This window comes from Elgaria multicarinata, chromosome 6 (genome assembly GCF_023053635.1).
Source record: "Elgaria multicarinata webbii isolate HBS135686 ecotype San Diego chromosome 6, rElgMul1.1.pri, whole genome shotgun sequence".
NCBI lineage: Eukaryota > Metazoa > Chordata > Lepidosauria > Squamata > Anguidae > Elgaria > Elgaria multicarinata.
The window spans coordinates 100,432,604-100,446,598 of NC_086176.1; the positions used below are offsets into that span (position 1 = coordinate 100,432,604).

Genomic DNA, 13,995 nt, shown 5'->3' on the forward strand with positions numbered 1-13,995 from the left:
GAGAACATAAAAAATGTGGTATTCATTTCCCAAACAAGATTTTAAAAAGCTATTTGCGAAGAAGGTACTTTCATAGATTCAAATAGGCTAGTAGAAAAGATCCAGACCCAACACAGAGATCTTCCCCCCTTCCCACCCAAAACGAGTTACACTGATAATAATGAAATTTAGAAAGCAGCTACATAAAGAGAGCCAGTGTGGTGTAGTGGCTAAAGTGTTGGACTGGGAGTCGGGAGATCTGGGTTCTAGTCCTCACCCAGCCATGAAAACCCACTGGGTGACTCTGGGCCAGTCACAGACTCTCAGCCCAACCTACCTCACAGGGTTGTTGTTGTAAGGATAAAATGAAGATTATGAACACCACCTAGAGGAAAAAAGGCAGGATATAAATGTAATAATAAATAAATAAATAAATAAAAGCCATGTATCAGAAGAGACAAATATTCAGAGTTCAATTAGTTAATGATAGTCTTCTTTTGAAAACTGAATGGGAGGGGGAAGAGACTTAGCTAGAATTTAACTTCTTAAGATTCCTACACGGGGTTGATAATAACAGCAATTTCTCAGAATTGCCTTATATAAAAGGCACGATACTGAAATAAGATCTCAAAATACCAAGAATTTGACTTTAAAAAAAAATTGAATCCACCAGCTGCTTTTTATCAGATACCATTTATGTTGTATGAAACAAGACTACTCACTTTGTGACAGATGTAGTGTTTATTTTGCATTTAGGTTTTATGGAGTCCTTTATGTTACATTTTCTAACACAGTGGAATGTACTACAGTTTTAACGTCAGCTTATTAATAGCTATGTACTCTTTTAATGCAACCTTGGTGATTTTTTGCAAATTGATGCTACGGCATTGTTTGGGCCAAATAATAAAATGGTTCAGGATAGCACAACTTTCCAAACTGGCAATGAATCAAGGCTTCATCTAGTCCCAGCAAAACAGAGCAGGAGTACATTTTACCATGCGAAAATGTGTTTTAAACTAATATAAATGGTTATATGAAATCTATGCACCACAGGGAAAAGGTGGCAGTCATGAGCAATGGTTCTATGAGCTGCATGTTCTTCCACTAGGCCATGTCAGTTGGGAGTACCTTATATTCATCATAATCTTTTTCATCTAGCAAATTCATTTTGTCCAGTTCTACTAATTGTTCTGAGGTCGGCTTGGCTGGCAAAGGATCGATCTCCGCTTGCTCATAAATTGGTTTCCCTTTCAAGAACAGCTCCTTCCAGTCACGCATCAACTTTACTGGGATTAAGCTGTGGAAATAAAGCAAAACAAAACTAGGCTTAGAACGACTGAAACATACTTTTTAAGAACGATATGGATCAACAGCAACATCCAACAAGCAATATAAAGAAGCTACTAGGGAGAGAATAGAATTCAACATGTTCTTCAGATAGAAGTAATCCACTGTTCCGTGGATTACCAGGCCAGGCCACAATAGTTTCCTCTCTCCAGGAATGGCCATTGGGGTTTTTTATTATGTAAAAAAGAAGTAGCCATTATGTTCTGAACTACAAGAAATGTTAAAAAGAGTCTGGAGAAAAACCCAATATGGACAGATTCTTCACTAGCAAGACCAGTCGCTCTGGGGAGCCAGCCAGTGAATTCTGCGTCTTGCCTGCCATCAGGCTTCTTTCAATACTACATACCTTTCTCTGATAGGCCCTACTTGCATTTCTTTTAAAAAGGAAAAGCTTCACTACCTGGGAAAACACACTGGCTAAAAAGCAGGCAGAGACTAGGGAACCATCAGCCAACAGAGAGGAGTCCTGTTGGCCAAATACCTATTTCTTTATAAACTGTGCCACTTGTGGCCATTTGCTGAAGGGAGGAACTAGAGGCATTTCAAATCAACAGTGCTGGACAGAATCTTCATGTGATGGGGGGATGGGGAAATCAGGTGATGCACTCTTCAAATACTTGAAAGTTTGTCACACAGAGGAGGACCAGGATCTCTTCTCAATCATCCCAGAGTGCAGTAAACGGAATAATGGGCTCAAGTTACAGGAAGCCAGATTCCAGCTGTACATCACGAAAAACATTCCTGACTGTTAGAGCAGTACAACAATGGAACAAGTTACCTAGGGAAGTGGTGGGCTATCACACACTAGAAGCCTTCAAGATGCAGCTGGACAACCATTTGTCAGGGATGCTTTAAGGTGGATTCCTGCATTGAGCAGGGGGTTGGACTCGATGGCCTTTTAGGTCCCCTCCAACTCTACTATTCTATGATTCTAAGGCCTAATCTACACCAGCCGTTTATTCCGGAATAATATCAAGGTCATCCCTATCACACCACATGACGTTCACCTACTCCTGCGGTGAACTAGGGATGACCCCTCAGTTATTCAGGAATATCACTGACTGCTTTTGCCACGATTTTTTTGGCTCTCCCGTTATGATCCAGAACTCCACGGCTGGTGCACCCCCCCCTTCCCAAAACTGTTGCTGCTCATGACAGTGTTGGTGCCAGGTGGACCCAAGTGGGGAGCTCATTCTATAAACAGGGAGGGGGACACCACAGGAAAGACCCTCTCCCTTATTGCCACCCTCCAAATCTCCCTCGGAGGCACTCAGAGCCCCCTTCCCCAAATGCTGGTTGTAGTGTTAGAGTATGTTCAGGTTGGGAGAGGCGTTCCATCAGGTATTGCAGTCCCAAGCCGTGTAAGGCTTTATAGGTTAAAACCAGCACCTTGAATCAGGGTTGGAAGTATATTATTATTATTATTATTATTATTATTATTATTATTATTATATTATATTTATTTATTTATTTATTTATTTATTTATTTATATAGCACCATCAATGCACACCTGGGGGAAAAGTCCCAATGAACGAAATGTGGCTCACTTGAGCATAAAGAGTCAACAGGAATTTACTATTACAGATCCTGCCTCAGCCTACAGGTTTTGAGACATGGCAGTTGTACAAAATCATCACCATTATATTATCTACTTGGATAAAAGAAATACATTCCAAGCACCAACTATAATATACCTACATTGCAGTATTAAGCCATCACTGCATACTACTGGAACTCAAGTATGCACGAGTTCTGCAACTTCATTTTGCTTTTGCTTTTTGCAAGAGCATTTTGTATGGCAACCACATCCACCCAAATGTTCAGGTTTGTGTTTAACAAGAAAAGGTGATGTCATAGTCATAGTTTATTTATATACATGTGGCTGAAGCTGCCATGCAGCTAGTAAAATACACTGATTTCTTCTTTGCTTTTAATTAAAAGTATTAGGAACATGAATTCGATAATAAAGAAAGGAAAAGTCACATAAAGTTACAGAGCTAAAATATATTGATTTCAGCTTGCACAATTAAATGTATGGAAATTCCCCCCCAAAAAAGTCTGTTAAAAGTGAGAGACTAATAATATAACCAAGGCCTTAGCAAACAGCTGCTTGGAAACATTTCACTTGTATGTAATGTTTATCTTCCAGGGACCCTGACAAATGAGCCAAGGTGGGTGTCTACAAGAGAGAGGATCTTTTCAGTGGTGGCACACCATCTTGGAATACCCTCCCCAGGAAGGCTCGCTTGACGCTTACGTTATGGTCTTTTTGGTGCCAAGTGAAAACCTTTTTATTTTCCAAGCTATTTTAGTATTTTTAGATCATTGCGCTTTTACTGTGCAATGAAAGAAAAAGAAAAATGACTTTTTTCTCCCTCTCCTTCAATACTAGAACCTGGGATCATTGCATGAAGCTGATTGGTGGGAGATTCTGGACAGATCAAAGGAAGTACTTCTTCACCCAGTGAATAAACTATGGAATTTACTTTCACAAGATGTAGTGATGGCCACCAATTTGGATGGCTTTAAAAGGGGATTAGACAAATACAGAGAGGATAATGCCATCAATGGTTACTAGTGCTGATGGTTATATGGTACTTCCAGTATCAGAGGCAGTATGCCTATGTACACCAGTTGCTGGGGAACATGGGCAGGAGGATGCTGTTGCACTCATGTCCTGCTTATGAGTTTCCTGTTGACAGCTGGTCAGCCAGTGTATGAACAGAATGTTGGACTAGATGGACCCTCGGTCTGATCCAGTATGGCTCTTATGTCTGCTGTTTTTTATTTTGTCTGCTGTTTTTTTACTTGGTTGCTGGTTTTTACTTTTGTTTCCTGTGCTATAGTGTTTTTACTCTTTGCTGCTGGCTTTATTTTGGTTTAATTATGTAGTGTTTTTATTCATTGTTTGTATGTTTTTAATGTATTATACACCATCCAGAGAACTTGGCTTATTGGGCAGTTTAACAGTGCAATGCAATCCATTCGTTCAATCATTTGCTCAAAATATCATACTTGCTTACTACCATCCCTATTTGGTAGGGTGACCATATGAAAAGGAGGACAGGGCTCCTGTATCTTTAACAGTAAAGTGGAAAAGGGAATTTCAGCAGGTGTCAATTGAAGAGGGTGAAATTCCCTCTTCATCACAGCAGTTAAAGCTACACTAGCTATAGTAGAGTGGCCAGGTACAAAAGAGGGCAGGGCTTCTGCAGCTTTAACTGTTGTGATGAAGAGGGAATTTCACCCTTTTCTATTGACATCTGCTGAAATTCCCTTTTCTATATTACTGTTAAAGATACAGGAGCCCTGTCCTCCTTTTCATATGGTCACCCTATATTTGGTGCATTCCTAACTAAGGGCACAGCTGATTCCCTAACAGAGGCAGCTGTGCTCACAGTGTGCCATCCCACCCCCATCCCTATTTCAGGAAATGGTTTACCCACCTGTGAAAGCAGAATATATGTTTCTGCCATTTTCATGGTGGCGGAAGTGGGGCGGGGGGTAAGAACTACAGAGAAATCTTTGCAAAAGATGCAAGGGTGCAATATCCAGTGGAATTTTATGCTGTTAGGATGTTTTTTAGGATGTTTTAACAAAGTATACTATGTTTTTAATCAGTATTTTATACTTACTGCTGTTCCCTACCTCGATCTAAATAGAGAGGCGGGTAAGAAGTAAATTTATTGTTGTTGTTGTTGTTGTTGTTGTTGTTATTATTATTATTATTATTATTATTATTATTATTATTATTGGGTTCTCAAGGCTTGATTTTGTACCTTAATAACATTACAACGTGGCTGGCTTGAATGTGTTATTCCTTTAAACTTTTCTCTCTCTCTCTCTCTCTTACACTTTCAAGGCAGTCTCCATGGCACTTCTTAGCTCCTTTGCTAGCTGGCCTGTTCATAGGGATACGTTAAGCCACGGTGTCCTCCCACAGGCATTTCAGGAAGTACGGCTGGCTAAAAGGTGCCTGCTGGTTTTTTACTTAATGGAGAACATTGGATACATTTTTAACTTTTCTTATGCATGCTCTTTTTTTGCATGTGGCTGTTTATTTCCGCCTCTTCACCCCGTGAATGAGTCGGCCTCCCGGACCCAGCCAGACGCTCGTGACAACCCTATTCATTACTGTTTCTTCCACCTTCCAGCTGCTTTGCTGTTTCCTTCTCTCCAGTTCTGAAAATCCCATTGAAAAAGAATCTGTTCATGCGTTTTTGGCATTAATATCAACAATTACTTCCCCCGGTTTAGGCGGGGTAGGGCACACACAACAAGAAAACAACTTACTTGTTTGTCAGTGTTCTATATTCTCCTATTTTGTTCACTAAGTCAATAATTTGTTCAACCACTTCCCAACAAATTCCATAATGCTTCCTATAGCGAGCCTCTGCTCTTTCGGCAGCAAGTTTCTCATGCAGCTGTTTTTCTTTAAGGGCCTGTTCCTCAAGCTCAATTTTCTCTTGTTCTGCAAGAGCCTAAAAGGAGATAAAAATAATGTTAACGGTCATATTCATAGAATTAACTAGACAAACAGATTAATACTGAAACAAAATTAAAGTATAGAGGAAAGAAGGTGGAAGGGCGGTAACACAGTCTGACCACTAGAGGCCAGTACTGCACTAGTCTCTACTCTGAAGGCCAATCAGTGAATTTATGACACTGTGTATGTCTGTCTGTCTGTCTAAATCTCTTTCACAACACACACAATTGCCTATGATGATAGTGGAGAGCAAGGCTCAGATGGCGTATTCATTTATTTTTCTATGTATTAGATTTTTAGACACCCAGTAACTAAAGTTCCCTGGGCAGTATACGATAACTTAAAAACCTAAAAAACATGTTAACGATAAAACAATGCTTGCAAAACAACCCATGAGATAATCAAGATAAAACTACCAGCAGGGATAAAAACAATGCAATATGTAAAGCCCAATATAAAACCAGCAGCAAGGATTAAAAAAAACCCTGTGAATATCTAAAAGCATTATCATAGTTCCTAAAACGCCAGGGGTGGGGGGGGAGAACAGTCTTCACATGGTGCTGAAATGACCACAGTGTAGGCACTGGGCAAACTTCTCTGGCCAGTACCCTCTGTAGCCCTGTTCTGGATTAGGTAAAGTTTCTAGATCATTTTCAAAGACAGCCTCACATCTAAAGCACCTTGTGCCAGAGCATGAATAACTGGCACATGGCTATCTCTGTACAGATTCCATCATAATTGGCGTATTAGCTTAAACTGATAAAAGGAGCTCTGAGCTACCAAGACCATCTGTGCTTTGACAAGGATGGATTCAAGAGCATCCCTCAAACGATGCATCTGATCCTTTAGGACGGGGATGGAGAAAAACACACACCAAGTGATCTAGTATGGAGAAAGAGACTGGGTCTCTTCCTCCACAGACCTCTTGCTCTCCTATCTCTACGCATGGAGAAAGGTACTAAGAACATAAAAAGCGCCATGCTGGATCAGACCAAGGGTCCATCTAGTCCAGCCCTCTGTTCAAACAGTGGCCAACCAGCCATCGGCCAGGGACCAACAAAGCAGGACATGGTGCAACAGCACTCTCCCACCCATGTTCCCCAGCAACTGGTGCACACAGTTTTACTGCCTCAAATACTGGAGATAGCACATAACCATCAGGGCTAGTAGCCATTGATAGCCTTCTCCTCCAGGAATTTATCCAACTCCCTTTTAAAGCCATCCAGATTGGTGGCCATCACTACATCTTGTGGTAAGGAGTTCCAGAGAAAGAGTAGATGTGTAAATTTTCAGCCTGTTTTTAACTTGCTGTACCTGTTACAATTTTTATTGGATTGGTTTGAAATTTTGCACAATTATATACCTTCATTAGGGAGATCCTGGATGACAAATCTGAAGTTATTACCTCAACTTTGCGGCAGAAACGTTTTGTTTAACTAAATAAGCATTCCTGTGCCCCTTGAATTCTGAGTCCGGTAACCTTATTCTTTAAAACACCTGCTGTGTGGACCACGATTTCCCTTACCCGTGTCCTATCTCTTTATTAGGTCATTCTTTTTTCACTGCTCATTTTTCTCCTAGATGGTAAAGCTTCTTTCCAGAAGAGACACCATGGCCTTTAACGGTGCCTCCTCCCTACCGCAGAGCCTTCTGAGATCATCCGTGGTACACCATGGTTACAGCGCAATTGTGGCCTCTAGTGGTCCTGAAGCGCATGTATGCTTTCAGAAGAACAATTTGGCTGGTAACAGCGATTGTACTACGGCCGCTTGTGGGAGGTTGCAGCCCATTAGTTACACTAGACCAGTGGTTCCCAAACTTTTTCAGGTCACCGCCCCCTCGGTTCCACAAACTCATACCCAGTGCCCCCCTACCCTACACTATAAAAATCATTATTCAGAATAGCGGTTTTCAACGACCCACTAAGGAAGATAATAACAATAAAATTCAAAACAGTAACAATTAATTTAATATTTATTCAAAATCCAAAGCACCCGCCGTAGGCTTGCCGAGGGAGGGAGGGAAAAGAGAGCCAACGCCTCTGTTTTGCAGCTGGCATGGCGGGGCACACCAAGTAGGGTATGTCTCTTCATTAGGGTTTTGGTGCTTTTGAAACATTTCAATTCACCGTTAAAAGGACTCTTCTTAAACGATATTAATACATGTGTGGATTCTTCCCCTTTACGGCTTGGGACCAAACTACCTTCTCCCATAAAAATGTCCCTGGGTTTTAAGACCTTCTGGAGAGGTGCTTCTCGGAAAAGACCACCTCGAGCGCCCCCCTGCCACCTCCTTGCCTCTTAGCACCCCCCTGCCGCCCCCTTGCCTCTTAACGCCCCCCTATGCAATCCCACCCACACCAAGGGGGCAGTACCTCCCACTTTGGGAACCACTGCACTAGACAAACTGATTGTGGAGAAATGAGACACTGTTGACTGCAGCCCACTGGGTAGATCTTTATATACTTTCATACAAATTTTCTGGATAATGAAATCTTCAAGGGCAATGTTCAGCTCCAGTAGCTACAGACCACAGACTAGAATTGCAGTGTAGAATGCCACCACAACTGGGACTCACGATATATAACGAAATCTTTGCCTTCCCCTACAACATATAGCTTGGCTCACTTCCTCAAGCCACCTGGTAATATCTTCTTTACAGGTAGTTTGTTCTTTCCTGTGGTACTCTGGGGTTAGCGCTAGCTACAAGCCCCATGGACAGAGCTGGTAACCCTGCTGCAGACGGTCTGGCTGTGGTTAGTGAGTGAGAAGAGCTTAGCAAAATGCATCACAAAAGACACCTTAAACCCTGCTGCTTAACTAAAAGCCTTAACCAGCAGGGTTTAAGGTGACTTCTGAACAGGCCCAGAGACCTGTCTGCACAATGGTGAGTGGGAAGCCGAGACAGACACATTGGCAGATGCAACCTGCAAATTAACCGTGATTTCCAGATAGCCCTTCTTAAGGAGCAGGACTCCACATGGTAGCACAGGATGGATGGAGTCACACTGCACAGCATTTTCAGCACACGCAACCTGCACTAGAATGCAATCAACCCCTCTCCATGTACCACCTTAGTGGACGTGTCTGCTATGACAGATAGCTCGGGCTCAGTGCAAAAAGAAAACGAAGCCCTTAAATATATAACTGAAAAAGAAAGACGGTGTTGTGTATTCATCGGGAAGTTCACAAAAACACAGTCTCAAAAGGAGAAAACACACACACACCACTAGAGTATAAAAATTCAATTCTGTAGAAGACAGGTGGGCAACGTGTGGTTCTCCAGATGCTTTGCCCTACAATTCCCATCAGTCCTACCCAGCGTACCCAATGACAAGGGATCATGGGAGCTGTGGCCCTCCAGATGTTTTGGCTACAAGTTGCTGTAATTCTTTGTTCTGGCTTTGCATCCTCCCATTCTGGCAACAGGTCAAGAAGATAACATTCTGGAGAGCCGTGTAAAATTCCCTGTAGAGGGAAACTGACATATGAAAGATCCTATGTGGGGGCAGACTTTTGTATTCCTTCCAACAGCAAGATGCTCTGAACATTTTAAGTTTGCTCTATTCTGCTGACTACATGGGGCATGTTTGGTAATGAGTTGAAGCCATTTCACCATACAGCCCAAAAGCTCCTTGAAGACAAACTCGGGTAAGAATAAATGAATTCCATTTGTAATGATAAGAGACAAAAGAAATATATATGTATGTATGTATGTATGAATATTTACCGCCTCTCTGTCAAGAGCTTCTTGGAATTCTTTCAGGCGCCTTTCCTCAAACTGTTTTTCTCTGTAAATCCTGTTCTGCCACATCACTTCTTTCTCGTGCCGCACGTGCATAAGTTGTACAGCAATCCTCCGCTCCTGCTGGGACTGTCGCATCAGCCGGTTGATGAGCTGTTCTTCCCTATAGGCCTCCTAAAATAAAATTAAAAAGCCTTTGGGTAGTACGGCTCAATTATTTCCAGCCTTTGCTATGTAAAAAAAGTGGAACAACCAGTACAAACCGAAAATCCACAGCAGGGCCTAAACACACTTTCACAGGAGTAGGCGCCATTGAACTTAATGGGATTTACTTCCAAATAAAGGTACCCAGGATTCCACTGCATATTAGATTAGCCTCTGCTGGGTTCTAAACATGTCTCAGGCTGCCTCCAGAGCAGCTGGGACAAGGAAATGTGAATTGCTGCTAGATTTTAAGTTTTTTAAAAACCCACTGGGGAATCAGCAATGATTGCTTCTTTGTCTTAGCAGATCTCAGCACAATCTTAAACCTGTTTAGCACCTAGCAAGGGCACAACTCCTCCCACACTTCATCTTAAAATTGTTACAACCAGGAGAGGCTGGTAGATCCAGTTTCGGTGGGGGAGAGAGTCCATTCTGGGTTTTAGTTACTACCAACCTGAAGTCTAAAGGAGCTATCCAAGGTGCTGAACCTCATCTCCAAAATGGGTCCAGCATCTTGGACAGCTTCTTTAGCTGCCTGGCTGGTTGTAACTAAAACCCAGAAGGGAATCTTCACCCCACCGGAACTGGATCCACCGCTCTTGCCTGGTTACAACTGCAGGCTTTGTAGCTTTAACATCATGCGGTCCTTTTCTCTCTAGTATTTTGCTTTACATCAAGCCTAACAAAGACTTCTAAAGAACTTGCTTACTGTTTTAGCTAGTTCTAATAAAGGTATGTCTTACTGTGGATTTTTTGTGTCCCCCCCTTATGAGCCATACAGCAACTGATTGAGGTTTTTGGGGGAGGGGGCTGTATCTTAGTACAAATTGCTAATTCACTGCAGTGTCGCCAATGCATCATCTAAAACTCAGAAGGCAACATGACCAACTCACTTCTTGTGCTTCATGGGCTATTAATTGCTCTCTCAGCATCTTCCGGCGCCTTTTCTCCCGTTGTTCACGAGCAAAGGTGTCCTCCTCGAGCCGTTTCTGAATTTTCCTGATGTATTCATCATCCGAGTAGGTGTTCAATAGCTCAGTGATGGCTGGGGTTCTAGCTTGTATGACCACCTGCATCATGCTAAGAAAACAATTTGGGACATCAGGTGTTAATTTTTTTTTTTAATACAAGAGAAAAGGAGCTGCTGCCTGTCCGTTCCATCACATTGTTGTTGGCCTTGTTCAGAAGACACTTTAAACCATGGCTTTAACCATGGTGAATGAGGCTTTTTTGCTTTATTCACCACAGTTAAAGGTGACTTCTGAACACAGCCTGGCTCTTTGACTTAACCACCGTGGTTAAAGCCATGGTTGAAGATGTCTTCTGAACGCAGCCACTTTAAACCATGGCTTTAACCACGGTGAATGAGGCTTTTTGGTTTATTCACCATAAAGCCATGGTTGAAGGTGTCTTCTGAACACAGCCGCTTTAAACCATGGCTTTAACCACGGTGAATGAGGCTTTTTGGTTTATTCACCATAAAGCCATGGTTGAAGGTGTCTTCTGAACACAGCCACTTTAAACCATGGCTTTAACCACGGTGAATGAGGCTTTTTGGTTTATTCACCATAAAGCCATGGTTGAAGGTGTCTTCTGAACACAGCCTGACTCTCTGGCTTAATCACTGTGGTTAAAGCCATGGTTGAAGATGTCTTCTGAATGCGGCCACTTTAAACCATGGCTTTAACCACGGTGAATGAGGCTTTTTGGTTTATTCACCATAAAGCCATGGTTGAAGGTATCTTCTGAACACAGCCTGACTCTCTGGCTTAATCACCGTGGTTAAAGCCATGGTTGAAGAGGTCTTCTGAACGCAGCCGCTTTAAACCATGGCTTTAACCTCCTCTTCACCTTTGCAACCTGCTTGTTCACCTGCCTCTCGTTCTGGCCCAGACCACAGTGGTGGTGAGAAGGAGGAGCAGGAAAGGCCACTGACTACTTGCCCACTGGCTCTCTGCTTGACAAGCAGCAAGTGGTAGCAATAAACGCCTCCTGAAAACATACCTTTTCACACAGACTTTCCCTGGGTTTTAACTACATTGGTTTTATATTGCCCTTTTTTAAAAAAATCTTTTAACATTTTAAATTTATCTGATACTTGTTGGGCTTATTCCGAAGACACCTTAAAACCTGCTGGTTAAGGCTTTTGGTTAAGCAGCAGGGTTTAAGGTGTCTTGTGCGACGCGTTCTGCTAAATCCTGCTCACTCACTAACCACAGCTGGACTGCCTGCTGCAGGGTTAGCAGCTCTAATCATGGCTTCAAGTGTTGCGTGCGACAGCACGGCTTGTGGCTAGTGCTAACCCCAGAGAACCAGTTTTGCTAACCACAGGGCCTGAAGTGTCATCTGTACAGGCCCGTCGTATTTTATGGTTTTAATCGTGCACTGCCCAGAGAGCCTCGGCTAATGGGATGGATAAAAATGTAATAAATAAAATAAACAATGAGAAAAACGATGAGGAGCAAGGGCAGCTGGTGACAATGGTGATGAGAAGGTAGACTCATTGAGGGAACGGACCCATTCAGAGTGTCTTGCCTAAGGGACCTCAAAAATCTGGAGGCTGCACTGGGTGTAACGTCCACAACACAGAGCCTTGGTTACTCAAGTAGCTTCCCTGCATAATTTAGAACCCTGCATAATCAGGGTTATGAATAGGGCTTCGTTCTGCTTGAAATTAGAGCTGAATTCTTGCAGATGTTTTAGGGAAATCCCCAGACATGCTGGAGCAGGAATAAATTGCTAATATTCATAAACTGGATACATGACTCCAACTGCATGAGGAAAAGCATGGATATAATTTCCAAGTTTTAGAGCAGCAAGCGTGACAAGCTACTTGCAGTGAAAAATAAAAACAGGGAAGACTATCCAGCAAACAGCTGTTTATGTGGCTACAATATTACAAGCACGTCTTATCTGCCCGCTTGCTGGCCTGGAAGAACTGCTTATTAAGTGGATGACTAGCAACTTTAAGACTGCAAGACCCTTACTTGTTTGCATGTCCACACGGCACAGAAAGAACATGAAGTTTACCCGGAGGTTACTTCATCCAAACATTACCTCTCAGTGAGTTTGGCGGGCATGATAGTCTCTTTCCTCATCTGCTTTTCAAACTTCTGAATTTCTGTGTATGTGTTCTAGGAAAAAAGGAAGTATATTTGAACTGCCTGAGGTTTGCTCAGTACCTTACCATAACCTTTCCCAACCTGGTATCCTCCAGTTCTGCAGGACTGTTGCTCCCAGAACCAGCACAGCTGACTGGGGTTCTGGGAACTGTAGCCCCAGCACATCTGAAGAGCACCAGACTGGGAAAGGCTTGCAAGATCCCACAATGTCATTGCAATGTCATTGCAAGATCCCACAATGGGATCTTCACTGCAAGATCCCACAATGTCATTAACAAGAAGTTTCAAGTAGCCGGTGGCACAAATCCGCAACACGGCACCTGCACAGTTCAGGACATTTGCTGGGTCAAGACTCCTGCTTAAGAAAGAAACAAAGTAGGCCTGTGCAATTTGGCCCACCAAACCAAACATAGGCCCAAGCAGGGTTTTAGTAGGCCTCCTGGGTTTGCATTGTAAGGGAAGTCCAACGGGTGTCACTGGTTGAGCTCCTCTGTCTCCACTGCCACCACCCTCCTGAGGCCTCCGGACACCAGAAGCTTCCGGGAAGGACACCAGAATCCGGGCACAGTAGCTCTGGATTTAGCACTGACCCAAGTAGCAAGAAGGTAGCAGCACAAGCAGTTGAGGTTACAAGGAAGGGCAGGGTTTGTGGGAAGAATAAGAAAGTAAAGCACACATGCAAACATGCACAACATAGGAAACCCAGTAACTTTAAAACAATAAAACCTAGCTAGGCTATCTACTAATTCCAAGTAGGATCTTGACAGCCATGGACACCTCCATCCCGAACTTATGGAAAGACAAGACCAAGGCCAGGGTGGGGCCCTGCCAGCTTTATACCCTCAAAGCTCTCATCTCCCTCCATATTCACCTCTCTACTCCATCTGGCACAGTCCCAGAGGTCAGGCTTCACCCCTCTCCAGCTGTGGCACCTCCTTCCTGCTACCCCTGCTGGTTTATGGCCTTGAGGCTTGATAACAGGGACCAGAAGGTTCGAACATATAAGACCGATTCTGGCCCGCTTGCATTGGCTGCCTGTACATTTCTGAGCCCGATTCAAGGTGCTGGTTTTAACCTATAAAGCCTTACACAGCTCGGGATCACAAAACCTG

General features: G+C 43.1%; 1 protein-coding gene across 1 annotated transcript in view; it reads right to left on the reverse strand.

Annotated features, from left to right (window-relative positions):
- Positions 1–805: 805 nt before the first annotated feature.
- The window catches only part of LOC134400006 (sperm flagellar protein 2-like), a 29,262-nt gene continuing 16,072 nt past the window's right edge, over positions 806–13,995 (reverse strand). Inside the window, exons 6-10 of the mRNA XM_063128163.1 lie at positions 12,819–12,895; positions 10,655–10,841; positions 9,543–9,731; positions 5,621–5,808; positions 806–1,276 (exon numbers count right to left, since the gene is read on the reverse strand). Coding sequence (XP_062984233.1) covers positions 1,084–1,276; positions 5,621–5,808; positions 9,543–9,731; positions 10,655–10,841; positions 12,819–12,895 — 834 coding nt within the window. The 3' untranslated portion in view covers positions 806–1,083. The remainder of the gene's footprint in view (positions 1,277–5,620; positions 5,809–9,542; positions 9,732–10,654; positions 10,842–12,818; positions 12,896–13,995) is intronic.